This window comes from Haliaeetus albicilla, chromosome 12 (assembly GCF_947461875.1).
Source record: "Haliaeetus albicilla chromosome 12, bHalAlb1.1, whole genome shotgun sequence".
Classification (NCBI taxonomy): domain Eukaryota; kingdom Metazoa; phylum Chordata; class Aves; order Accipitriformes; family Accipitridae; genus Haliaeetus; species Haliaeetus albicilla.
The window spans coordinates 8,863,173-8,888,489 of record NC_091494.1 but is presented as its reverse complement, the minus strand read 5'-3'; the positions used below and the strand labels follow the sequence as shown (position 1 = coordinate 8,888,489).

Here is a 25,317-nt window from a genome sequence, read left to right as displayed (position 1 = left end):
AAGTACATTGTAAATCCTTTCCTAATTTAACTTTCTCCCACTGCAAACCCAGATGGACAGTATGAACAGTTTGTTGTGGCAACACAAGTATTTCTCTTCCTGGTGGAGAACTTTGCTTATCCACTGTATTCTATTCAGTGTGGTGTCAAAAGAAAAAAAAAAAAAGTAACTGAGCACTGAACCAGTAACATATACTGCACCTGGCCTAGTATTACATTTTTAACCTTACTTGTATATCCTATATTTATCTGCTAGCTTGGGGGAGAGGGAATATCTCATTTCATTTAAGCCAAATGTTTCTTTTCTACTTACTGCTGATCGTAGTACACACTAACTGGCAAGAATTTTTTTTCTTGCTTGTGATTGCTCTGCAAGCAACAACTGCTCTCTACAGTTCAAAGACTTGCATATTTTTCACCAAAATTTGTCTCATCAAAGGTTGTCCTTTCATTAGTAACTGTTTAGCCACGTATACAACTGGAGACAAGATTTATGTAAAACAAAACTGCAAAATGTCCAGCTCTCAGAATACGTCTGCTTTAGTGTGTTGTATAGTGAGCTGTTAAGTGCAGCATTATGCAACGCTCTAAGGCATGCACTTAGAAACAGAGCTCCTCATTGTATACTCAGAAGGTGCTTTCCCGGTGGTAACAGATGTCTGCCTGAGAGGAGAGTTTAAAACTTTCAGACAGGCAGGGACAGTGGACTTGTGTGAAAAGCAGGAGGCCATTTACAAGGATTTTACTAAATCAATGGAAAGTGTAACACGTGGTGTTCAAAAGTTTCCCCAACAATGTTTCATTACTGATGTGTCTGTGTCTTACTGCTGAGGTATCAGCACCTTGAAAATTGATTCCAATGTGCTTTAGGATATCCTCAAGTACTGTAGTGCCATAGTTGTAATTGTTTACCATTAAAATCTAGTGTGTAATTTTCAGTGAGGATAACTGACTGTGCTCATCTTGTGTGTTTCTGGAGCGTTTCCAGGTTGAATGTGAATTCTCTCTCATTCACAGTGTGTTTATGGAAAATGTGCCATTAAAGTGTCTCCTTTCCTTAGAAAATGAAACTCCTCTTGTCCTTCTACAGGCTTGCAGAATATCATTAGTGTAAATCCTCTGCAGAGTGGCAGAGTATTTTACCTTGTTCGGGGGAAAACAAAATAAAGCAAATTGAAGGGTTCCTACTATTTTAAGACCTCTACCAAAACTTAGCCTCTAAACCCAAAGAGGACCTGCTGTTCAATTTTTAAGGCTGTTAATTTTCATGTCAGACTGTAGTAAGAGTCCATCCTAGCGATGGTAACCTTGTCATTCAAGTTTGCTCATTTGTTGTGTTTTTTGGGGTTTTTTTTTGTTTTTTTTTAATAAATGATATTCCTGTGTGTATGTACTGCAACTCTGAGCAGTCTTAACTATTTAAACCTGCTCAAAAATTAAGGTAAGTTCTGAAAAGGATGAAGGGACAAGAGTTGAAAATGCTAGCATGAGAATGAAGAACAACAACTGCTGGTACACCATTTAAGCTGCTGTTTTCCAGTGACCGGCTTACCTGGTATGTGAAATCATCTTCTCTTCTTGTCCCTTCTGTGGCTTCATAAAGTACTCGTGCCACTGTCCATAGCCTGTTTTTGAGTGTGGGTGGGGAGCAGAAATCTCCTTCTCGTTTCAAGGATAATATTAAATGACAAAGGATATGAAACCAAAAAGACTGGCAACTGTTAAGCACTGCTTACCATGTATAATAGAAAATTACTAACTCCAAAGAATTAAACAGATCCATAATTGTCATTTTTTGGAGTCACTGTGTGTAAGCATACACATTACTCAAGCACAGATAGAAGCTAAAATAATTGTTGCAGACTGCAAACAAATTTCAAATCTTGTTTTTCAGAGTTGAATTTCAAACTACATTCTCAGGGTAAGAAGGAAAAGATGAACTTTGGTCCCACTTAACCCTGTCATATATTGAAACAAACCCAATCAAAATGCACAGGTACATAAAATCTCCCAGCTACTAAAATTGTGCAAGCCACTTCAAAAATTCCTGCAGGGCTGTTTTGATGTTAAGATCTGCTACTTCACTGAATGTATTATTTTCCTGTATCACCATCAGACAGAAGATGGGCATAAACTACCTTAATCTCGAGCATTTTTATTTCACAAACATGAAAGTTATAGGGCTGTTTGTTGTTGCTTTTAATTCCAACCTGCCATTTGCTGTAGCTTTATTTTTCTTCTAGGAGAAACTTTCTGCTACAGTTTCTCTCATTACTGGAAAACACACGCTTTTATTCCTAAAACCAATTCTGTATATCCTTTTCCCACCAAAACTGCCAAGTCTACAGTAATAGAACTAAGCCTACAAAAACATAAACAACACAAGAAAACTTGTAAAAGTCAAGCTAATAGAAGACATCTATTAAAAGCACAAACCTACAAACAGCTAAACATAGACATGCTGTTCCTGTGTATCATTACTTTCCTCCATGCAAAAGGCAGGGAACCAGCTAGCTTTGTTTATTCAAACAACAGTGTGCAGGAAACTGCCCTAAGTCTGAGGCTTGTAAATTAAAGCTGCAGACTATGTACACATGTTAAAGCACCCAGGGAATTTTTCAACTCATTTTACAAGCTGTTCGTGAAATTTCATTATCCAGTGTAAACAGTCATTGAACATGAAGGAAAAGTGCAACCTTAGAAAAATCAGTGAACAAATCAAGGCTAAAATTGTACACTGCAAAAACAAACTTCCGCTCTGAAAGCCAAATCCTCCAAACTGGAGAGGCTGGCAAAGCTACTCCTTGCAGCTGTAAGCTACCACCCACCATCCCGTCCCGCGCGCCCCCCCCCCCAGTTAGGAACTAACTTTGCTAAACTTAAGGAGTGCCTACAAGGAAAGAAATCCCTTTTAAGGAAGCATTTCATGAAAGTCAAGTACTGCTATTCTACATGCCCATTCCATTCCCTTGTAGAAACAGAACAAGAGTTTCATGCATGCATGTTTCTTTTCCTTTCGCTGTTCTTAGCTTCTGCAGCAGTTGTTCGCCAAAAATAAACACCATTCCACAACCATATATGTGCAACAGCCTTCTGGTGATTCTGAGCCCCCTCCAGCACTGCCGTTATTCTGCAAGGCCAGGAGACTGTCTTCTTTCTCACACTCTCTGACGGGCTATGCATATAACCCAGCTGAATCGGGAATGCCTTTTACATCTATTTTCTTTTCTGGACAAAAATAGTAGGAAATGTCTAGCAAAAACATGTCACAAGTTGCTGGAAGTGTTTCAGGATCCTTTACTGTGGTCTTTGTTACACTTTCATTCTCCAGCGGAACTAAAGAAGGATAATTTTCTCCTGGGACCTGCTTTAAAATACTTATCCATCTGCTGGTATTCAGAGAGAGTCAAGGTGTGTAACATTGAGGACTGGATGAAAAACAATTTCCAGAAAGACTTCTGTAACAGGCATGAAAACACTGTCAATGATTTTTTACTAGAAGTTTGCAACAGGTACGTTCTTCGGGTGTGAACTTTTACATCTACTGTAAAGGTTAACTGCCTTGAAATGAGACAACTGTCAGCTATTTACATCCTATTTATCTGAAATGGAGCATTAAGTGAGTGCTTTGACTTTGCAGTTTTAATATAGCATTAACTAAGTTGGTTTTATAGTGGCAATAGCATATACTTCTCCTTAAGCCTATTTCCACCCCCCCGCTTTTTTTTTAAGAGTTAATAATTAATATAGAAAAGTGCAGTACTGCCTACTAAATTGCTGCTTAACTGAAACATACCCTTCTGGCAGTGCAAAGCATTGTCCTGGGGGGGAGGGGCTACAGGAAAGAGGTGCAACAAAACCAAGTTCATTAAACACATTACTAAACACCAAAATTTGTTTCATTCTAATAAGTAAGCATTGCTTTTGTACTGAAATTTAACTCTTATTATCTAAGCTTTTTATAAAGGAAAAGAAATACCACTGTGGAAAAGCACCTCTGGGCACACACAATTTCTTATGACAAAATTTCTTCTTATTTCTTATTTCTTTACTGCTACAAACCCACTCTTAAGAAAAAAAAAAAGTTAAATTACATAAGGAGGAGCAAATGGGGTAGAGCCAATCCTAGTGTTTAGTAACACCGAGGATAGTTAGAGCTGAAAGGGGCATGTCAGTACTTGTCCTGAAATGGCACGCCTTTGTGCCACAGCCAGCCCTCAGCTTTGTGCCACAACATGGAAGGCAGAAAGTTCTATGTGGAAATAACAATTGTAAAAAATCCAACAAACTACAGGATACTGACAGGACACAGTGTCTTTGTGAGAACCAGCAACAGTGCAATCTCAAAACAAGGACTGAAATGTAGGTTCAAAACAGAACGTTAAGTTGCAAGTACAAAATCTCAGAAGTAACTGTTCTAGAACAACTGATTAAAAATGTGGATTAATTAGCAAAGTATTAGGGAAGCACATCTATGCCTACAAAGGAGGGCGTAGAAGCAAGTATTCTCTCATTTTGGTACTGGAATGTCTACCATGAGGCCACTCTTATTTATTTCCATTTTTTGCCATCACAAATTAGGATTCAGAAAGAGTATGCAAAACTACAGCTCTGTAGAAATAAGTGCCTTTTTCCTCTGCAGAATCCATAAGCCCAAACTGGTTGCTTGACAAAATTCAAAGCAAAGCCTGGGTAGCAAGCAATCTCCAAGTCCATAAAAATGCAGCAAGTGCCTTTCAGCCTTACATAGATTCATTTCCACAAGTTAAACTGAACTCTTATAAATGACAGTTTATTATATTCACACTCACCCCCCCCTCCATTTTAGCCTTCCTAAGACAAGATCCTGCCTTTTTTGCAGCAACCCCATTGAAAGCGTTTCCATCCAAACAAAATTCCTAGCATTCTCTGCAAAGAAAAATGGAAATTAATCATATACACAGCTTTTCTCCCTGAGTTTGGAGTACTTTTATTCTGTTGGCGAAGCCACAAGCGATGGCAGGTCAGAGCCTTTCTTGATCTTGCCTGCTTTAAAACATTTGTTCTCCTAACTGTTCATAAGCATAAAGGAAAAGAGTAAAAAAAAGATGATGCAGCTGACATGAACGTAATTACCTCTGCTCAAAAGGTGAAGTCAAGCAGCAGCAAGGGGGATGGGGTGGGGTGTAGAGAAAGAGGAATGCACCATGTACCAATTTTTAAGGACAAAAGAAAACGCTGCAGTGATGGCAGAGCCCCTTGTTTGCCCCCACTGCTGTTGTACACCTCAAACCCTGATACAGGCTATAGGCACAAATGTTTATATCGAAGTGCTCACAGGCACCATATGGTTCTTACAGGACGGAGGCAGGCTAATAGTTCTGTCCAAAGGTCTCACAAGATCAACATGAGCATTGCTGTAACCATTTCTCCCCACAACAACAGAGCCTAAAGTCCTGTGCTAATAGAGAAACATGAAGCTGCATTTAGCTAAATCGATGGATAGCAGAACTGCTTCTCCCTGGAGAGAGATGTAAGCCAGAAACCAAACGCTTTGTACAAAGGGTTCGCAGGTTAGTGCACAAGGGTCCTTGCAAATATACCTGGTCAGTACAACTAGTAATAACTGGTCTGCTCCAGTTTTCTACACAAGGATATTTAGTGTAAGTCATCAACACACTGACTTGGAACAGGCCTTTTCTGTACTTTCCCAGGTCCACCCAAGCAACAAGAAAGAAAGCTCTTTTAATTTGATGCATTGTTGTTTAACAGTAGAGTTCTTACCAATTTCAATGACTTGAAGGAAGGTTTAAGAGTTGTGTGGGCTTCAAACATCAACACTCTTAGGTTGTAGCTGGCATCTCTTCAGTAAATCCAAGGAGATGAAATACACCCATTAATCCCTGTACAGTCAAGAGTGGGAGTGTCTTACTTGCCCATGCTCAGCATGTCTACACAGCAGCCTCTTCACTCAATTGTCCTCAAATTCAACCTGACTTGAATCTCACCTCTACTTGGATCTTCATTCGCTGCGTTTCTCCAAGCGCAGCACCGTGCAACTCCTTAAGAAAAAACAATGCAGCTGCAGCTTATACAGGCATTCACGTCCCCTTCTCTACTATGCCAATTGAGCTATAAATGTTGCTACCAACAGAAAAAGAAGCTAAGTTTTGCGATTAGTAAAGCTGAGCAAAAGATCTACATATACCCCCACCTACTCATGCATTCTTGCCCCTCCTGATGGAAGAGGAGGTATTTTTCTAACTTGCATATTATTCTTAATGATACTAGCTTCTCCAAGCTCTATTATTTATTTTCCCCCTCATCTCACCTGTAACGATCATGTTTTCAGATGTCCAAACCTGCTGTCTCTGACCCTCTCTGGATGTGGCCATGTTACAGACGATTGCATCTTGCTTCTGCTCAAGAACTGCCCAAACCTCAAGACACTCAAACTGGAAAACTGTGTGCGGATCACTGACCAGACACTAGAAGCAGTGACCCTCTATGGGGGATCACTGCAAACGCTCCACGTGGATTTCTGCCGGAACATAACACAAACTGGTCTAGAGAGAGTCAGGGAAAAATGTCCTTCGGTAATGCTGAGAGCAGAGAGAAGTGCTAACATGATTCCAGACAATAAGCCAGAAAAAAAGCTGATGCTTGAAAAAGCATCAAGACAATGGGTTCAGCTTTAAGTGCAACAAATTGTATAAACTCAGTCAATGTGGGTTATTTTACTTCCACTCTCCTCTTGGGTAGCATTGCTTCAATGAACTGTGGCTACTTTCCTGTATTCTGGTTTAAGTCCAAACACATGGTTGATATGTTTTGTAAAGGCTGCACTGGGAAAAGGCATACATCTCCACCAGGACAGTCTTAAGAGAAGAAACCTGCTTGCTTTCTGTTGTTCCCTGAAAGTGGGAAACCCTACATTGCTGTCACAAAATGCTAGACCAGATTAAGGCTGAAAACTGCAATTTTGGTACCCTCTTGTCACAGATGAGTGGAATGCAACTCACTCAAAAGAGAGAAGTAGCAGTATGTTTTATTGAGGTAAAATAATAATTTGACAGATTTCAATAAATTTGATGGAATTTAACAAAGTTTAACAGTGGTTTGACAAGGTTCAGTAAGTTTGAGGGCAAGGTTCACCTTATTAATTACTGCATGGAAGAAACATATGAAGGAAAAATGAGTTAGAACTGAGTTAGAATGATTCACACAAAGACCAGAGACACAAAGAATAAGGGAGACCCTCCCGTTGAGTCACAAGGTTCAGAGTGGACCCCCTTGCTTTCTAAACTCTATAGAGCCTAGGTGCGGCTGGATCCAATATTAGACTTGGTCAACGGTTTGAGTCTAACGGAAGAGATACAAAGAGTAAGGAGGACCCTCCTGTTGAGTCACGAGGTTCAGAGTGGGCCCTCTTGCTTTCTAAACTCCTCATGTAAGCCACAGCAGATGGAGCTTGAGTAACTGTATGATTTACACAAATTTCAGGGAAGGACTGATAAATTTCTGTTATAGGATATATCCGTATGGTCGTTCCATCCACTAAGGGTGGTAACCACACCATGTAAGATCCTCCTAGCAAAAGCACAGTACCTGACAACCATCACTTCCTCAGTGATTAACATCTGTAGCTGATTTGTCAGGCTTATTTATTAAATGAGGGATGCATGGCAATACACAGTCAAAACACAGTTTGACCCTCTGCATAATGTACTTCGACAAGATACACCGAGTTATTTTTTAAAGTTGACACTAAAAGAAGCGCAATATGAACTAGTTGACAGTACTAACCCACAGGAAAAGACAGTGACTTAACAACCCATAGCTTTAAACGCTAAATTAGGAACACACTACAGTAGAGATCTTTATGAATACCTGTTTCTCACTGCAAAGGAAAAAAAAAATAGCGATTTTCATCCCAAACCACAAGGCTGTCACTTTCCTGCATGCTGCTCTGCTACATGGAAGTGAAGCCTTTTTTTTTTCTTTTTCTTTTTTTTTATGAAGGGTTGCTATGGCATCATCTACAAAATTTGACACCAAAGGTTGGCACAGTTTTATTCTGCTGTATAAAATCTGCCTTGATACAACACACTGCGATTTGGTCACGGTATCAAGTACTCGGGACTGGTAACACCACATTTCAAGACTCTTTACGCACTTACAGATTTTTGCCTGAGGAAAGGTAAACGTTTCTGAGTGCCACATTACTATGTCAACTGTACTGCAGTAACCTGTCAAAAGTTTTATTTGTCGAGTCTGTTTCAGTATAACAATACAGAAAAATCACTGTGATCATCCAGTTTGAATTATTCAGGCACCCCATCTCAAACTTTGTGCTTTACTCTATGTGGGAGCACATCCTCAAGTTCTGCTTTCCGTTATTTTTCATTTTGGTCAGCAATATGAAGTCAGAATTCTGACTCCTCGAGAGCACACCATAATATATAATCCTGCCCATTCTTGCTGACTCTGCCGCTGAACTTGTATTTACCTTAAATCTCTCTCTCCCATTCAATACAATCCACTGAAGAACTTTACACTTACTAAGAATGACAGATAGTTAAATCTGGCTACCGATAACTTAGTTTCCCCTAGAGGACCAGATGTCAGTTCAGCTTAGCTGTCAAACAGAAGGCTGCATAACAGACCAGTTTGACAAACTATGGATCCTGAATAGTTCCAGCTTAAATCACAATGAAGTCTACAGCAGTTTAAATTTAATTTTAAATTAAAACCTTACACAGAGTAGGAATACCTGAGTGTGCGTATCCTTAAAATTCAAGCAAATTTAGAAATACTAACTTTTGGAAATACTGTTCTGTCGCATAAAGACAGTCAACGTTTCTGTTCCATTACATAACGATTATTCAAGACTGTCACTACAGCAATCTATGTACATATACCATAGTAAGCCTGTTTCTCATTTACATGACGGGCTCTGCAATTGTTGATAATTTATCTTACTGAACTGGTAACAAAACACTGATGAAATTTGCTAGTTAAAAACACATGAACTCGAACTCGCATCGCTGGAATTCAAGTATATCAAGACTTGAATAATGGTTATTTTAATGGTTTAAAATAATCCAATAGCTTTGTTGCATTTTAACAGTAGCTTTGCACACTTACTACTTATCTACATTTTAATCTTTTATATAACTGGAAGACTACAAGAGCTAGCTTTTCCTCTAAGGATCAGAATTTGTGACTTCTTAAATTGCTATTTAATAAATTATTAAATGTTGTCACAAATGTCTAACATGATACATGTTCTTCTTTAAATTTCGAGAACAGCGTGACTGTATTACCTCTCTAAAACAAAAAGAATGTTTAAAACTACTACTGAAGTAAAGCAGACCTTTTCCCCTCTCATTGGCATCTAAACTGTAGAAACAAGTTCTGAAGTTAGGCCTCAGATACTTAGGAATAACTGGTTTGATTTTTCCAATTTCTTGCTGTATTCTTTTTACAATACTGTTGCTCCTTTTATTAAAGCTACATGGAGGAAATGCTTGGGGTGTCATAATGGAGAGCTTGGCTCCGATGCCTCAGGTAGTCTTGAAAGATTTATTCCAACTGATACACTGTCTTTTGTTCATGTTTGAACAGAAAGAAACACGCTATCAAAATTCCACTTGAAGTCAATTGTTATTGCAAGAATAGTACTGTAAATTGTATTTCCAATCAGTTTCTCTAGGAAGATAAGTTTCAAACAATCTCAGCAGAAATATTTTAATAGACTACAAAAACCTAGGGTTTATTCTTTCCTCTGCGAAAACTGATGAGCTAGCTATGAACTCCTGAAAACATTCTTTATGTGGTGCATCAAAAACAGAAAAAGGACTTTACAGCTCTCAATGTAAGTGAACATACTTGCTCCTTTCCATCCTGGTTAATTGATCCACAGATATCCTTTGGTAGTCTCTAATTTGGCTGGGCTAAGAAATAAATCACAGCTTTACAGAAACTTAGTCAAACAGAGCTGAAATTCTAGAGAAATACTTAATCAGTAGGAGTATCTGTAAGAAACAACCCAGAAGACAAATAAAGAAAATAATTTCACTATTGCATCTTTACAACTTAGAGATATTTAATGGCATGACACTGTAATATTCTGGTATTTCATTAACTCATTCCTAAAGGAATGGAATTCCTAAAGGAATTCCTAAGTAGGACCCTTATGCACTACAAAGTAAGGAACAAAACTGGAAGCACAGACAGGAAAGACAAACAGCAGTCCTAACAGAGCATTTACAACTTTGAAAGGAGATTGCTGGGCTGAACAAACTTGATTGTGATGTGGAAATTGGGATGTTGACACAATTCCTACCTTGGATACAAAACTGGTGAAAAAACACCAGTTTCATATATTGCTGACAAGCCAAAACAAGGTAGGAATTCTATATAGTCACATTACTAACCAAAGACCTTCTCTTGATGCCAGCTCTCTAAGCACTCTGTGATAAAAGATGTATCTCTGCAGATGCAACACCTAACAGATTTTCAAGTAGCTACAAGATGTGAAAGCAGGTTTGCATCTGTCTACATATTATTTATGCCTTTTTGCCAGTTTTCTATCAGGACTGTTTGGGGGGGGGCTGGGTGGGGAAGTGGTGGTGTGGGTTTTGTGTTTTTTTACTTTACAGAGCTAAAAAGGGCCTTGAAACACTCTCCCACTTGGTTTCTTTGCCTATTTGTGTACAAATACTCCGGAGTCCTATTGCTTTGCTCTTCCCCTCCTTGAATGGGGTTATTTGTTCATGACATGGTAAAACTTGAACACAGTTATGTTGATAAATTTTTTCAACATCAATAATAAATTTTCTTAGCAATCCAATTTGTAAATTCAGTATATAATGATTACATTTTACTTACAGTATTATGTAAGGACAGAAGCATGTTAGCAGTTTTCTTTAGTTCCAAGCCATTTGAGTTCCATCAAAGTTCTCTTAACATCACTGAAACATTTTTTTTACTCTTCACAGACCCTAACTCTAATGTACCAGGTATAGAGGGAGGAAGGCTTGTTATCTATCATTTTATGAAAGTACTAAAAGAAAGGTGAAATAAACCAAGATGCCTACTTGGAAGCTGCATCAGGTTATCAGATGAACATGGCAAACAAGACTTCATTATCAAAAGTTTGTGTCTTTTCTTACACAATAGGGGAAAAGCAACATCCAGAAGACCCTTCAGATTTCCACTGTGACAGCATAGCTCAGCTTGGCAAAAGGAAATTTTTCCTTGGTAAAAGGAAATTAAGCAAAGTCCTGCAGCACAGTAAAACTGCTTACTTACCAGCAGCGGTATTTTTTTGCCATTAAACTTCCATCACCCAGTCAAAAGGGCTAAATGACAGATCTAAATCAAACTTCCAGACCTGACCTGATCACCTATTCTCTAGAAAATACTACTGTTCAAGAACACATTCTGCTCTTACCGGTCCCCTCTCAGCATGACAGGCACGCATTCCAACTACTGCTACGTTCCAGCTTTGTCAGATGAACCAACAGTACTACTGCTAGCTCCAGAAAGAGTGAGGCTTCACCTTCACCCAGTTAAAAGTAACTTGCCTACGTCTAGTCTCAGGGACTGGCTGTTTATCTTCTCTCTGTTGTAGCATGCCTACCTGTTTCAAAGGGCTATCCAGCTGATAGCCCAAAAGGCTAGGGATGTACTTCGGGGGGGGGGGGGGGGAAGTGGGGAAAAAATGACTGGAAATACCAGAGGTGGTAGAGAAGAAATTACTTAATCCCAAGGTAAAAACAGGATGAGAAACAGATATTATGGGCTTCATGAAGCAACAGCCTTATAAACCAGAGAGAGTGAGTGCTTCTTGAGAGTTACCTGAGGTGTAAGGAAAAGGTTAGGTACTACTCATGTACAGCAAAAAGCAAGCAGCAGCAAATAGTAGTCATGTTCAACAAGCGACACAGGCTTTTGGCATCTAAGTGCTTGCCTATATAATACCTACCCAGCACATTACTTTTGGCTAAAACTTTTCGAGCTGTTTTTCTCTAGTTATGCTTAGACTTCAACACTTCTAAGCTTACTGTACCTCCATATCTCATATTAATTTGAAATGGGTCTAGATAAAACACATTGTCACACACCTGTTCTTACCTCTGACATGCATTTGTTACCACTGATACTCCCTGCTTCAGTCATACATGTCTCATCCAATGCTGAAAGGTGGAAAGGAAATGAGGTATGACATTTGGAAATCGCTTGCAGTCCACCTTGCTACAGCCAACTCTGCCAAATGCAACAATGCTGCCACTGGAAGGTTTGCTACAAGATTGAGTTGCATATTTTTTTCTTTAAATAACTGCATATATGACCTACTTACACTACAGAATGCAGACATACGCTAGTAATATTTATTCCCCTTTCTATATAGGGAGAGGTTTGCATACATAAAACGCCCATACATTAAACTGACAAAGTCGGAATCGGTCTCCAATAGTAGGACATAATCGGTGCTGTACATTTGATATCTTCATATGCAATTACGTATAAGAAGCATTATATAAGAAACGTGAACATGATTCCAGTCTCAGATGCCTCAGCAACAGAAAAACGTCAATCAGCAGGTTAAAAGGAATGTACCCACAATGTAATTATGGTGAAAAAACCCAGTAGGATAAAATCAAAATAATTAAGCACTTGGTAGTTTTAATGATGCTAAGATAGAATATTCAAAGGGCAAGCACAATCAATAAAAAAGTCTCAAATAAAGCAATCAAACACAATCCTTTAATCAACATCAATATTCACCAGTATCAACATCCTCTTTCACTTTACTGTAAACTGCCTCCAAAAAGACCCTCATTATCCAAGAAGCCAACTGCATAGTCCATGCAAAACTGTAGGCACAGTTCTATTATTTTCTGTGCCTGATTTAAACAGACTGACAAATTAGCAGCACTAATTCAGACACATAAACAAAGTCTAGTATGCAATAATACAGGACTTTATATAGCAGTTTCCCCTTTTATTTGTAACCTTTTATTTTTTTTTTATGTATTACACCTATAAATTTAGACCAAGATGTGAATATATTCCCCTACAACATAGTGATGGGACACCAAAATCTTCCAATTTGGAACCATAATAATGAGGCAGGAGACTAAGTCTGCATGATTTCAGAGCCCTGAGTCCCTCCTCCCAACACTGCTGAAAGCCCCCCTCTAGATGTTTCATGTTGCAGTCTGATTCTTGGTCATAGCTCAAGAACCTTTTGCGTTTTTCATGACTCAACAACTAATCCTAACTGGAAGAACTTCACCAGACAAAACCCAGATCTGCAAATTTTTACAGCTTATCAAGTCAGCCCTTTGACCACTATTAGCTGGCCGCAATATACCAGTGCCGTCTCGAACAACCGGGAAGTTTCTCTATCAATCCCTGCTAACATACAACAATCACATGAGGGAAAACAATATGAATTTCTACCCTCTTCTCCAGACTCTGATAGACCAGTCTTGTCCCAGGTGAGATCAAGTTAATAAATGTTCTTGCTAGTCCTCAGGTCCCACGGCATCCTTACCAAGGAGTTCAGTCAGAATGAGGTGGGGAAAAAAATCAGGGCAGAGCAGCAGTGACTTACCAGGGGACAGACTCTACCCTTTTCCTCAGCCTAGGTAAATCCTGCTCCTGAACACCAAGCAGCATTTGTATTTTGACACAAATCATGTTTTTGATAGAGACACTGGGGAATTATCTATTCTTCAGCACTGCCCTAAGACACAGAACAAAAATTTCTTTGTACAGTACATTACTGTCCTAACCAAATATGAACATTACAGTGTAAGCCCCACCCTGCTGATCATAATACAATTACAACTGCAACAAAATGAGACCAAACACATGATGTTTACTAAACCCAAAGGCATAAACTAAGAACTTACATAAAATCCATAGCCTCGACTACTACCCTGTCACTTCAATTTTTTGGTACTCTGTCCAGGAATCAACTATATCAATCTGTATATTAAAAAGGATTTTTTTTTTCTTTTTTACAAAAGACTTAAAGGTTTCTCAGTCAAGGTGGCAGTTTGTTATTATTGTCAACAACTACTACTCTGGGGGAGAAAAATGTTTAAATGAAAATCAAGAAGGAACCAAGTACAATGTTAACTTGTATTGAAGTACGAGGAATAAATAGTGGTATACCCGAAAAAGCCAGTACCTCAAAGACATTAAGAATGCAGAGCACAGTACTACACATCAGATCCGTTGAAGATAAAACATTTTAAGATGCTTCAAATGTCATGTCCTGTCTAAACACTGTAATACTAGTTTCCTGAGACAAAATATAAAAGTATGAAGACTGAGTAAACCAATCACAGTTCACAAATGCATACAAGCAACCAATTCTTGAATTTGCTTTATTTTTTCTCTGCATAAGGAACCCTGCACAGGCAATTCAAATTAAAACAAAATAAATATGTGAATATTCATGTAAAACTGTCCTTGCTAATGAACAATTATACACAATGTACAACTCTTCATGTTCACTGGGAGGGCTTACAAATGTACTATTCCCAACAAAAATGCACCAAAATGTCTCCATGCAAACTTATCAAAAGTGCCCAAAAAAGGAGAAAAAACTTACTGATCATACTTTTTTTTGTATTCTTTTTCATTTTTTTCTTTTTTACAATCACAAAAAAATAAAAACATCTAATTTTTTGTTACAATTAGATTAACTAAAATGTGGCCACTGTCTATTAACATCTGGTTTTATGCTTCTAAAACATCTATGGTTACTGTAAAATTATGTCAACAATGAATTGGACTTAGGGCACTATTTGTAGTAAAAGGAAGATGATTTTGTTCACAGAATGTTAATAATCTGTGTCTGAGCCCTCTGCATTGTCCACATTCCGTGAGAGCATATAATTGTCCATATCTATAGACCTGCAATTATTGATTGCATAGCGCAAACGCTCTGCCATGATTAGTTGACTGGAGTAAGGTGGGAGCCTCAGTTGAAAGAAACAAGTCTGTGAGGTAGGCAAGCTGTCGTAAGGCTGTAGAAATGGATAAAAGGTGGGACACTGTTAAGTTGTGAATGAAGCATAAAATGCAACATATCCATATTTCATTGCTCCCTCCCTTCCTTGCCTCTATCATTCAGCATTTTCACATTCTATCTCCAAATTCCTTTTAAGCAGCAGACTATCCTCCCTTGTTTACATCACTTGTTTCATCCTTGAGTATGTGCAAAACCACTGCTGTATCACCTGCTCTGTAAATAATTCATTTGAAAAGTTGATCGCACTACTATTTATCAGCCCACTAGAAGATACCAAGCAACATTCAAATTACATGCCATAGTGTGCCTTAACATGAGGCAATTTGAGAAACACCTAACCAAAGATCACTGTTATCTTAGATTTTGCCAAGTTTTTGATTCATGTAGTTCACAGAGAATGCGCTTTCACTGCACAAAAACCAAAAGTAATGTCAAAGGAATGCATCCTGTATGTAAAGTAACATACTGTAAACTCATTACAGTGGTTTTAAGACTGTAGAGTTCACTAGTGGTCATATGTTGCCACTTAAACAGATTTAAAACTTAAAAAAAAAAAAAGTGAAAATTATCAAAGGAAAAAAGAGATTGGAACAGAAAATTGACTGTGGACAAGTTACAATACAAGATGATTTGTTTCTTGTACAAGAACTTGTCTTGACTTCCAATCGTGTAACTATAGTAAATGCACCAAATGAATTAAGATGCAATTCATGCAGTGTATGTCCTTCTACACAATTAAAATGTTTGGTTTTAACAGCTCAGAGCATATCCCATCCTATACTTTGTCTGTAAATTTACAATTATGGAAACCTGTCTCCTATTTCCAAAGGACAGATTATATTAGGCAGGACAACCAAATGAAAAAAGAAAAGAAAAAAAAAAAAAGAAAACAGGATCTTACCCTATCAACCTTCATTATTTGGAATCGCTGAGAGATATCAGCTGTGTTGGCTGGCAATCGAGATCTTCCTGACACAAACCTCATGAAAAGGACTCTCTCCTCATTTGAAAATTCCTCAAGGGTGTGCCAGAACCACTGTACTAGCTGATGCTGCTCATCAACTTCTCTGTATCGCACAACTTTCTTCAGAACTTCAACTGATATTTCTGGCATTCCACAGACCATTTGCTCCAACTGCTTGGCAGTCAGAAGAGACAACAAAGGAACTGGAACAATCCAAGACATTCCTTCTCTTACAGCAGCCACCTATTGCCCCAAAAAGAAGAGACATTTGAAGTGCAATTGTCTTACCTCTGCTACTTACTGTACCACGCAAATGCAAAAGTAACGTATCAGCTGAGAAATGGGATAAAGAGATAGAATTATAGAACATCTGCCACGAACAACCTCCCACACATGCATCCCCCGCAAGGGTTGTATCCTCTCTCAAAATCCTGGAGAATAAATATTACAGGTATTTTTAATTGTAATTGCACATTGAAGAACATGTTTTGATAAAAAACAGAACTTAAAAAAGTACAAGTTAGCAGCACAAATGATGATGGCTAAACCAAAAAACTGTGTAAATACCATACATCTAAGCTGGCACAAAGTCACATTTGTAAGAAGTCCATAGTTGTTCTAGAATACTTAGGATTTGGTACCTCTGATGAGAAAGTTACTTTTCTAATGCAGATAATATCATGCATGCATCTGTATCTTGAGAAAAAGGAAAAGAATTTTCCTAGCATGTGATTAGTACACTGCTTTCACAAGCTTCACTATACAAATGACAAAATACACAAAAGTATGCAAATAGGTAATTAACACTTCTCAAAATATATAATGAAATATTTGTAGTTTCTGTGCTAAAGGAGAAGAGAAATAGTTTTAAATGTTTGTCAATAATATTTACTTTCGCTAGTCTCCATGTTGCTATAATGTCTAATTACAGTGCACAGCATGCACCACTGCAGGTTATTTTCTCAAGTGGGGCTGACAGTTGCAGTGGGGCGACTCTAATGAAAGATGAGTTCTGATTTCTAACGCTCTTTTGTCAACTGAGCAATTACTAAGAAAAATAGGACTAATTTAAAACAAAACCCCCAAACAGTTGTGGGGCGGGAAACCACAGGGACCCAGGCAAGATGCAGAAAGCTGAGCTTTCCTTATTCCCAAATAAATTGTAATGGAAACTTGCATAAATCAAAAACACTGTTTGCATTAACAACAGGGATAGGGTCACAATGAGATTCTTACCTGACGGTCCATTTCATGAAGTCTGTACTCAATTGCCCTCTCCACATATTCTTTCCTGTTTGAAAAGGTAAGTGGGATACTGTTCCCTCCAGGAATTATGGGAACCATTTTGCCATCAGCACTTTGGCCAACAAAAGAATCTAAAGGAATCATCTGTTATGCAAAACAGGAAATGTTCAGCGTAAGTCACTCTAGTGATCCAAGTTTAATATTTTACTATCAGTCACCTGGAGCCATAATAAGATCACAACTATTTCAAATGCATATGAAGTGCTTGTTATCCCAGTAACAGGAGACATCGAATTATATAAACACTAAAGTTAAGGTCAATCTGATAAAGTAACTGCTTTCAGAATAAAGCTAAAAGCTCCAACTTTCATATCTCACCTCATGGAAATTTTCTTCAGTAATCCCACTGTCTTCAATGTGAAGAATGCTGTTGAGGGTCTGCACATAGAGCAGATCTACCTCCTCCAAATCCTCCAAGATGAGTGGGATACAACAAAGTTGCTTCCAGACCATTGGAGCCAAATGAAGATCTAATGGCTTTTTTGTACGAATAGCTACACCCATGAGAATACCCAAGAACTTAAACTGCATCAGATGTTCATCTAAACATGCTGAAGGGTTAAAGAGAAACCTGAAAGAACAAAGAATCAGTGAAAATACTCTAGTATTATTTCTATGCTACTTCATTAGAAGTAAAAACCAAAACATTTCTAAGCACAGCGTAGTAACTGTCAACAGAATTATCAGCAAGAGGTGTCCAAATAAGATTATTGTTCTCTTTAGCTGTTAAAATAATGGAGGCTGAGATGGGCAGAACTAATTCTGACCACAAAGGCTGGCATTCTTGATGTTACTCTGAATTCTGCCATCAGCAATCCAGCAAGTTCATATTAAAAACGTGCCCTCTCCTCCACAATAAAGTAACATCACAACCTGAAGGAAAAAATATACTAGAGACAACCGTGAAGTCTCATCATTAGGTAAAAACCAGTTAATAGAAGATTTTAATTTTCACCCACTAACATCTGCAATAAAAACAAATCCTGGACAACTTACCTATCCCTGTTGTAGCCTACTTCAGCTGTAGCATTTGGGGAAGGAATAAGCAGGTCTACTATTCCAGTTTCCAGTTCCTTAAAAATCAACAACAAAAAAGCCTTCTCAGACACAAGGATAACAAACCTATTACAGAAACATTATGACATTACAGCACTACAAGACAGATTATTCCATTATAGTGGTGATTACTACTTACAAATTAATAGGAAACCTTTAAGAAAAAGTAAACATGCAAGGGATGATTTTTAGTAATAAAAATACGTTTATTTTAAGACCTGCCCTTACATCAGACTGTAATGGTTATTTTACTGTGACTGCTCTGTGATACATTCCTGGTACCTGTTTCAGAAATAATCAGAAGCCATAAGCTATACACCCTACCGGTGCAGCTTTTCAAGAACCAAAAATGAAGCAAATTTTTCAGTAAATTCTGTTCTGAACCCTCATCACACCTCATACTTAATGTAAACTGCCTAGGAAAGAACCCAAAATTATACCTCAAGTCCTTACCTGAATCAACCCTGCTCTAGTCTTACAGGCTTCAGAAATTCCATTAATAAATGGAGTTCTTCAGTTTCTTCCATCCTGTATCCTAACTCTAATGCCAGCTCCAGGCCTATCTGTAGCTGTTGCCCTGTCCCAGACTAAGCAGATATACTAATTATCCTCACTAATCCTCATTCTTTGGGTTTTGAGGTGCCTGGAAGATTAAGGAACAACCAAACTTCTCTAGCCAGCATTGCCTTGAATCCTTCTCCTGGCTACAATCATAGTAGTGTCACAGGGCCAAGACACATCTTTAAAATTATAAGCAGTACACATTAGCATTGACCAGTTTTATCTTAGTGCTGGTAGTCTGAAGCCTTCAGTTCCCAGGGGAATCTGAAAAGACAGCTATGTTGACAACAGCAACAATATCCTTTCTTCTACTGATCTCCTTTCCGGCACTGAATCTGAGAGGTGACACGTATCTTCGGGTATGAGAGAAACACCTGCCTGAGGTGTTTCTGTATTGTATGCATGCAATGTAGTGTAATCATGTAATGCAGTACAACTTCTCTTATAGAAGGTATTGGCTGGACAGAATGGGGGGGCTGCAAAATGCTTCCATACTGTGCAGGAGCCATCTCAGAATCCCAGAGGGGCTACTGTAAACACTAGTTATAGTGTGGCCTTATGGCATCTCCTTGCCACAATCTAGGAAGATTTCTTTATCCTCAGAGACATCCCTAGGTAGGCAGCTCTAGTGTTGTGGGCTCAGGACTAAAGCAAAAGTATTTGCTATGCTGCACAATAGAAATTTGAAAATTAGTAAAAGACACCACAGAGAACAAAATCTCAACCCAGGCGTTTTGAAGTAATAGACTTTTCATACCTGACACATTTCTGTAATAGTGTCATCAAACACACCACCTGCATCATCAGCTCCTTCTCCAACCAGCTTCACTTTCCAGGCGCGCGAAGGTAGGCGAAGGTCTGATGCATTCAGCTTTACCACTTGTCTTGCTATCTGTACAAAAATGGGCTTGCATTTCCGACCTCTTTCAAAATAAAAAAAAAAAAAAAAGACACAGCCATACAATGTAACTCATAAACACGTAAAGGCTACCGAAGTCACTTGATTAACAAAGTTGTACAGAAAGAGCTCAGTATGCCAAAAGGTATGGAAAAAGGATGAATATCAGTATTCATTTGCAGTCTAATACAACGCCTGTGAATACAATACTGACCTGGTTGATATCCTTTTCACAGTGATCTGTGGCCCATAATTTTTCCCCTGCACCATAGTTTTCCCTATAGAGCGTACCATGGGGAGCGTGTATACTCGTGGTGCTAGCAAGGGCCTTAGCTGTCCTTGAACTATTCCCCATGTTCCAGCATTGTAATGAGATGTACTGTTCTGCAATAAAGCAGTATGAGAATAAACATATTAATACAGGATATTAGTTCCACTCTTCACAGAATAAAAACCTTCATAGTAATCACTAGCACTTCAATGTTTCAGGAAACAGGTTAGCACTTTTTGGTTTTAGCTTTGAGGCTAATAAGCTTTTGGAAACTGAAACATTGACATGTCAATGTTAGCACAAGCGAAAATATGTAACAATACTTTGACAGAGTTTGGTTTAATCCAGATTTATATATTTTTTTCTTTATTATGAAAAACCTATAGAACCTATTACTAAGATCCATCTTGATCTGGTCAGAAACTCTCTAGTGACATGGCATAACACAACACCGCCGAGCTGGTTTTTTTTTTTTTTTTCCAAACGGAATTTTACCTGGTTATTGGGACTGAGGTTAAGTAATCTCCATGAAGAGTACATGAGGTCAGAAAAATGGTACAGCAGTCTGAGCCTTGCTCTTACTGTATGAATGCTCACTTCTTTCAGTGCCCCATACTGTGGTGGAATGGTATCAGGTAAACCAAGCTGTAAAGGCACTGAAACACCTACCACAGAAAAAGAAAAAAAGCATTATTACATAAAGGATAGCTGTAACTGGTTTTGGCTGGGATAGAATTGATTTTCTATGCAGTGCTTAGCTGCCTACTGGAGTTAAACCATGACAGCAGCAAAAATAAGAGACTAAGATAATTTGAAAACCTGCATCAGTATAAAACAAAACAAATTTTGCTCCAAATCTTCAGAAGTACTTGTTGCAGTCGTCCCCCAGGAAGCACAAAGACTAAATCAAATGACCATACAATCTCAGTTCTTTACCTGGAGCTCTTGGTGGAACAGGTGGAGCTGTCCAGGCAGCACTGTGGCAACGTCCTGCTGAAATTTGTCGAACGTTCTTTCCTTGCAGGACTGTTATTAGGGTTGGTTCTCTGACATGGTTGGTATGGCCCAGTCCAAGCTGACAATTTATAACAAATGTAAGAGGGACAAAGAAGAATTAACAACTGTGATGATATTTCTAAAACTTTCTAAGCAAAAATTCAGAGCAAATGGTAAGAAATAGTATTTAACTACAGCATATACTGGGATAAAAAACTATTTACTGTATATATCTTTTATTATGCTAGCATTTACCTTTTATTTCAATAGAATATTGCATCCATATTCAGTGGCAGTAGCAGATCTAGGTGTCAAAGAGACCTTAAAACAGCTAGAGATTTTTTTGCAAGCTCTTGCAGACTAAGGAACTAATCTATGCTGCTAAGTCATCTATGTTGCATGGTCTTTCTCATGCATAGACAACATAGGTCATATGTCTCTTCTGTGCCGTTTAAATACCATTTTTGTTTAAGCATGTAAATTCCTACAACAGTTTATGAAAACACAATCTGTGTAAAGAGAAAATTTACTGAAGCTGTTTTAACTTTGTACTGATAGTTTCATATCACATTCTAATTTTATATTCTAAAAGTGAAAATTTCATTTCATTCAGTGTATAATTTTTTTTTACCACCTCATATAAAAAAATTTTTTTGCACTGCAAGGAAAATCATATAAAACAGGCTTTCAGAATGAAGTTTCTCTAAATTTTTTACCCTAAGAATTTTTTCTCTTCCAGAAACACAAAGTAAGCACCCTATAAAAAGAAAACCCCCAAAAACCAAAGAGGTTCCGCTTAGAAATTATTCTAAACAACTTGCTCAACATCCCTTCTCAAAAACTCAATCCTGAAATACCAGAGAACACGCTTCACCAAAACTTCCTGAAACACCAACAGCTAACATATCAAGAGGCTCTTTCTTATACTTGTAGCACACAAAACTGTCAAAAAGCTGAAGTCCTTTCAAAAATTTGACTTGTATAAGGGGTGAGGGAGAATGGACTTTTAAGGGCAGGGATAAAATTAGAGCCCCAAAGAAAAGAGAGAATTTATTACTTACTAATTTTTTTCTGACTTTAACAATTATTCTCTAAAAAAAAGTTAATTTCTATTTTCTTTACGAAAGGCATCTAAAGAGTTCACAAATCTGACTGACACCAACCATAAATTTTACTATGTTGAAAAAATTGATGATAGCTCAAGAATTAGGTAAAAATCTGTGATTTTTTTCAAAAAGCTTCGATTAAAATAATTTGGGTAGAATGTTTTAAGTGCTTTCCCAAACTGATACCATGTAAGAGCACAGGAAATAAAAAATAAAATAACGGAAATGCCTAAAATGGGGGGGGGGGGGGGGGGGGCAGGGAATAAAAACATAAAGCTTTCTTTTCCACCAAAACAAAGGTATTCCAACCACATCTGTAAAGTACAATTATAGCCTTACAAAAGTTAGAAATAAACATACCTGCCCTTCAGAGTTGCTACCCCAAGCATATACATCCCCTGTAGATGATAAAGCTAGTGTATGCTCTGCTCCTACAGCTATGTCTTCAATGAAGATTCCCGACAGTACTGGAACTTGTTGGGGTCTGTTGTGATTTCGAGCACGACCTTCTGGCAAACCTATCAGGCGATCTAAAATTGCAAGCACATGTCTATATATGTAAAGAACATTAAAAGGCTAATTTTACTTGCATGCAGAAGTCAGGGAGGGACAAAAAGCAATTCTACATACTCTTGGAGCTGGGACACAAGCGCAATAGGTTAAGGAGAAATCTAGTGTATGTTTCCTACAGACGGTGCTTCCTACAGTACTCATTAATACTGCTAAAGCTGTTATTTTAACTTTAGGTCTGAAACAAGATCAAATTCTATTAAAACAAGACTTCCAGATCTAAATGTATGGTTTTTATAATACAAATGAATTAACTGACTTGAGAAGTTTAAACACGTTTAATTCAGTGCACTTGGAAATTCTCCTGTCCACATTTTTAAACAACTTGTGTAGGCATATGCTTTATTAGACAAAGTAAACTTTTAAGTAAGCCAATATTTTTGGACATGTGAAATTCAATAAAGTTTTAGAAAAAGTGCTCTTTAAAAAGTAAATTAGTAAACTGAAAGGCTATTCTGAGATCAAACTAGACAGAGCTACAAATCTGGATTTTAGGCATATGCTAAAATTGCATTGTTGAAGCTGCAAAATTCAGATTAGGTCAGCACAAATCTGAAAAGTAGCATTAGGTCAGTGTTATAAAGATGTCTTAATATTCTTCCTTTTCACTTGCAATACACATGAACCTATAGATAGAAAGGTCCAAATACCAGATTGTCCTACCTTGTCCAAAAGTATATACATGACCATCTTTTGTCAGTGCAACAGAGAACTGGGTTCCACAAGCAACTTTTTTTATTCCAATTCCACAAAGAATATCCACTTTCTAAGGGGTAAGTGAAAGGAAAAAGAGCTATGGTATTATGAGGATATAAACAGAAAGCAGACATGAACTTCACCTGTAACTCCTGCTTCCAAAAAGAAATTTTATAATTCCCACTGTGCAATGCATACATTGTAATTATTCTAATTACTGCTTGTAAATTAATAGAGGAAACCGAGACAGTTTTCTCTTTTTCTTTACTGGAACTAACACCTTATTCTATGTACAATGATTCAAAACACCCTTTTTTATTGGGAGTAAGTGGAGAGTGGCATGGGAAGAAGTAGATGAGTCTGTAAACAACCCTCCCCCCAGATTCCAAAATAAGAAAGCTCTCTTCTTTAAGCTAATCCTAAGATTTTCACTATTTGTATTGCCACTGAGGTAAGGTCAATATTATTTAAGTGAAATCCTTTAAAGTATCAGGCTCAGCATAATGTATCATCAGAATTATTTATGCCAGATTGTATTAGAACAGTTTAGTAGATGGAATTAATAATTTAACTTCTGAAAATTACACAGTGAACACTGTGCAACAAGTTTAACAAAACTGAAAATTTATGCAAAGAATAATTTCTCTATAAATTCTAACCTGTGGTGAGGATTTTGCAGTGGAATTTCCCAAACCAAGTTTACCATAATCTCCATCTCCAAAAGCCCAAACCATTGAGCCATCTGTTGACACAGCTACAGTGTGATTGAGTCCACAGGCCACCTGGTTGAGAGAATTATGTTATTACCACAGTTTTTGCTAACTTACTAACTCAAACACCCCAACTACCTTTAAGAGAAGAAAAATCATGTTTTAAAAAATAAGTATCCTTTTAAAACTATTAAAACTTCAATTGCTTATTACAGTGTTTTAAAGACATTTACGACCACAGTAGTGTTTTTTAGGTAGTTGCTTCCTCTCAGCTCCTAGAACCAAAGGATAGTATTATGCTACACATACTCGTTGTTTTAAGAATATAAAATAGCTCATGAATTCATGCTTAAAAATGCCTAAATCTTGAAATGTTAAAATGTTAAAAAACACGGGCAGTTTTGCAGAAAGAGAATCTTTCAGGATCTTTCAGAGTCAGGAAAGTAATTATTTAAAAAATTACACATAGTCAAATTCTGCCATCATAATAAAAAGCAAAGCCAAGGTTAAAAAAAAAAAAACAGAACACTTAAATATGTTGAAAATATCAGCTTTAAACAAAGATATATTGCTAGTTTTAGATGAACCATGCCTGTCCAATCTGGTAACCTTCCAGCGCCGTCACTCTTTCTGGAAGTTTCTTATTGGAAGTATTTCCAAGTCCTAATCGACCATAATCACCATTTCCAAATGTAAAAAGTTTGCCATCTGCTGTCACCACAGCTGAGTGTTTGAAGCCACATGACATCTGGAAACAAAATAAACACAATTTTTACACACATTTTAAATTTGGGGGAAAAAATTGTATTAGCTATTACATGTAAATACCTAATACCTCTTCCTCCCCTAAACTATGTTCACTTTATAAAGAGCTAAAATACAGATGCTTTAGTATTAATCATTTCTCCAACAACCTATCTCTTGCTCTTCTCAGTAGTAACATTGAGGAGGAGGAGGACAGGTGGATATTTGCACGAAGAAAGGCTTTCAGGTGTTTTATTTTTTATTTATTTTTACCAACTACTGTTTTCTGCAAGCAGATTGCTTTTATTGTACAAATACTTTGTATTTTTATATGAAACCTCCAGTCAAAGCTTAATGTTTTTTTGCATTGCTATAATGCACACTTAGTACGTAGGAGGTAGTCT

The 25,317-nt window shown here is 37.6% G+C and overlaps 2 protein-coding genes across 7 annotated transcripts in view; one reads left to right on the top strand and one right to left on the bottom strand.

The window, feature by feature from the left end:
- Positions 1-2,888: 2,888 nt before the first annotated feature.
- FBXL22 (F-box and leucine rich repeat protein 22) lies at positions 2,889-7,916 on the top strand. Its single transcript, XM_009930763.2, has 2 exons — positions 2,889-3,511; positions 6,331-7,916. Exons 1-2 carry the CDS (start codon positions 3,177-3,179, stop codon positions 6,674-6,676), a joined length of 681 nt encoding a protein of 226 aa, XP_009929065.1. The 5' UTR covers positions 2,889-3,176; the 3' UTR covers positions 6,677-7,916.
- Positions 7,917-14,359: 6,443 nt separating this feature from the next.
- HERC1 (HECT and RLD domain containing E3 ubiquitin protein ligase family member 1) overlaps positions 14,360-25,317 on the bottom strand; it is a 110,546-nt gene continuing 99,588 nt past the window's right edge. For all 6 annotated transcript variants that reach the window (XM_069797948.1, XM_069797953.1, XM_069797950.1 and 3 more), the window contains exons 66-78: positions 24,762-24,917; positions 24,119-24,241; positions 23,427-23,529; positions 22,554-22,723; positions 21,028-21,166; positions 20,587-20,756; positions 20,035-20,204; positions 19,680-19,845; positions 18,302-18,378; positions 17,624-17,876; positions 17,237-17,389; positions 15,938-16,243; positions 14,360-15,031 (exon numbers count right to left, since the gene is read on the bottom strand). In XM_069797948.1, coding sequence (XP_069654049.1) covers positions 14,846-15,031; positions 15,938-16,243; positions 17,237-17,389; positions 17,624-17,876; positions 18,302-18,378; positions 19,680-19,845; positions 20,035-20,204; positions 20,587-20,756; positions 21,028-21,166; positions 22,554-22,723; positions 23,427-23,529; positions 24,119-24,241; positions 24,762-24,917 — 2,172 coding nt within the window. In that variant the 3' untranslated portion in view covers positions 14,360-14,845. The remainder of the gene's footprint in view (positions 15,032-15,937; positions 16,244-17,236; positions 17,390-17,623; positions 17,877-18,301; positions 18,379-19,679; positions 19,846-20,034; positions 20,205-20,586; positions 20,757-21,027; positions 21,167-22,553; positions 22,724-23,426; positions 23,530-24,118; positions 24,242-24,761; positions 24,918-25,317) is intronic.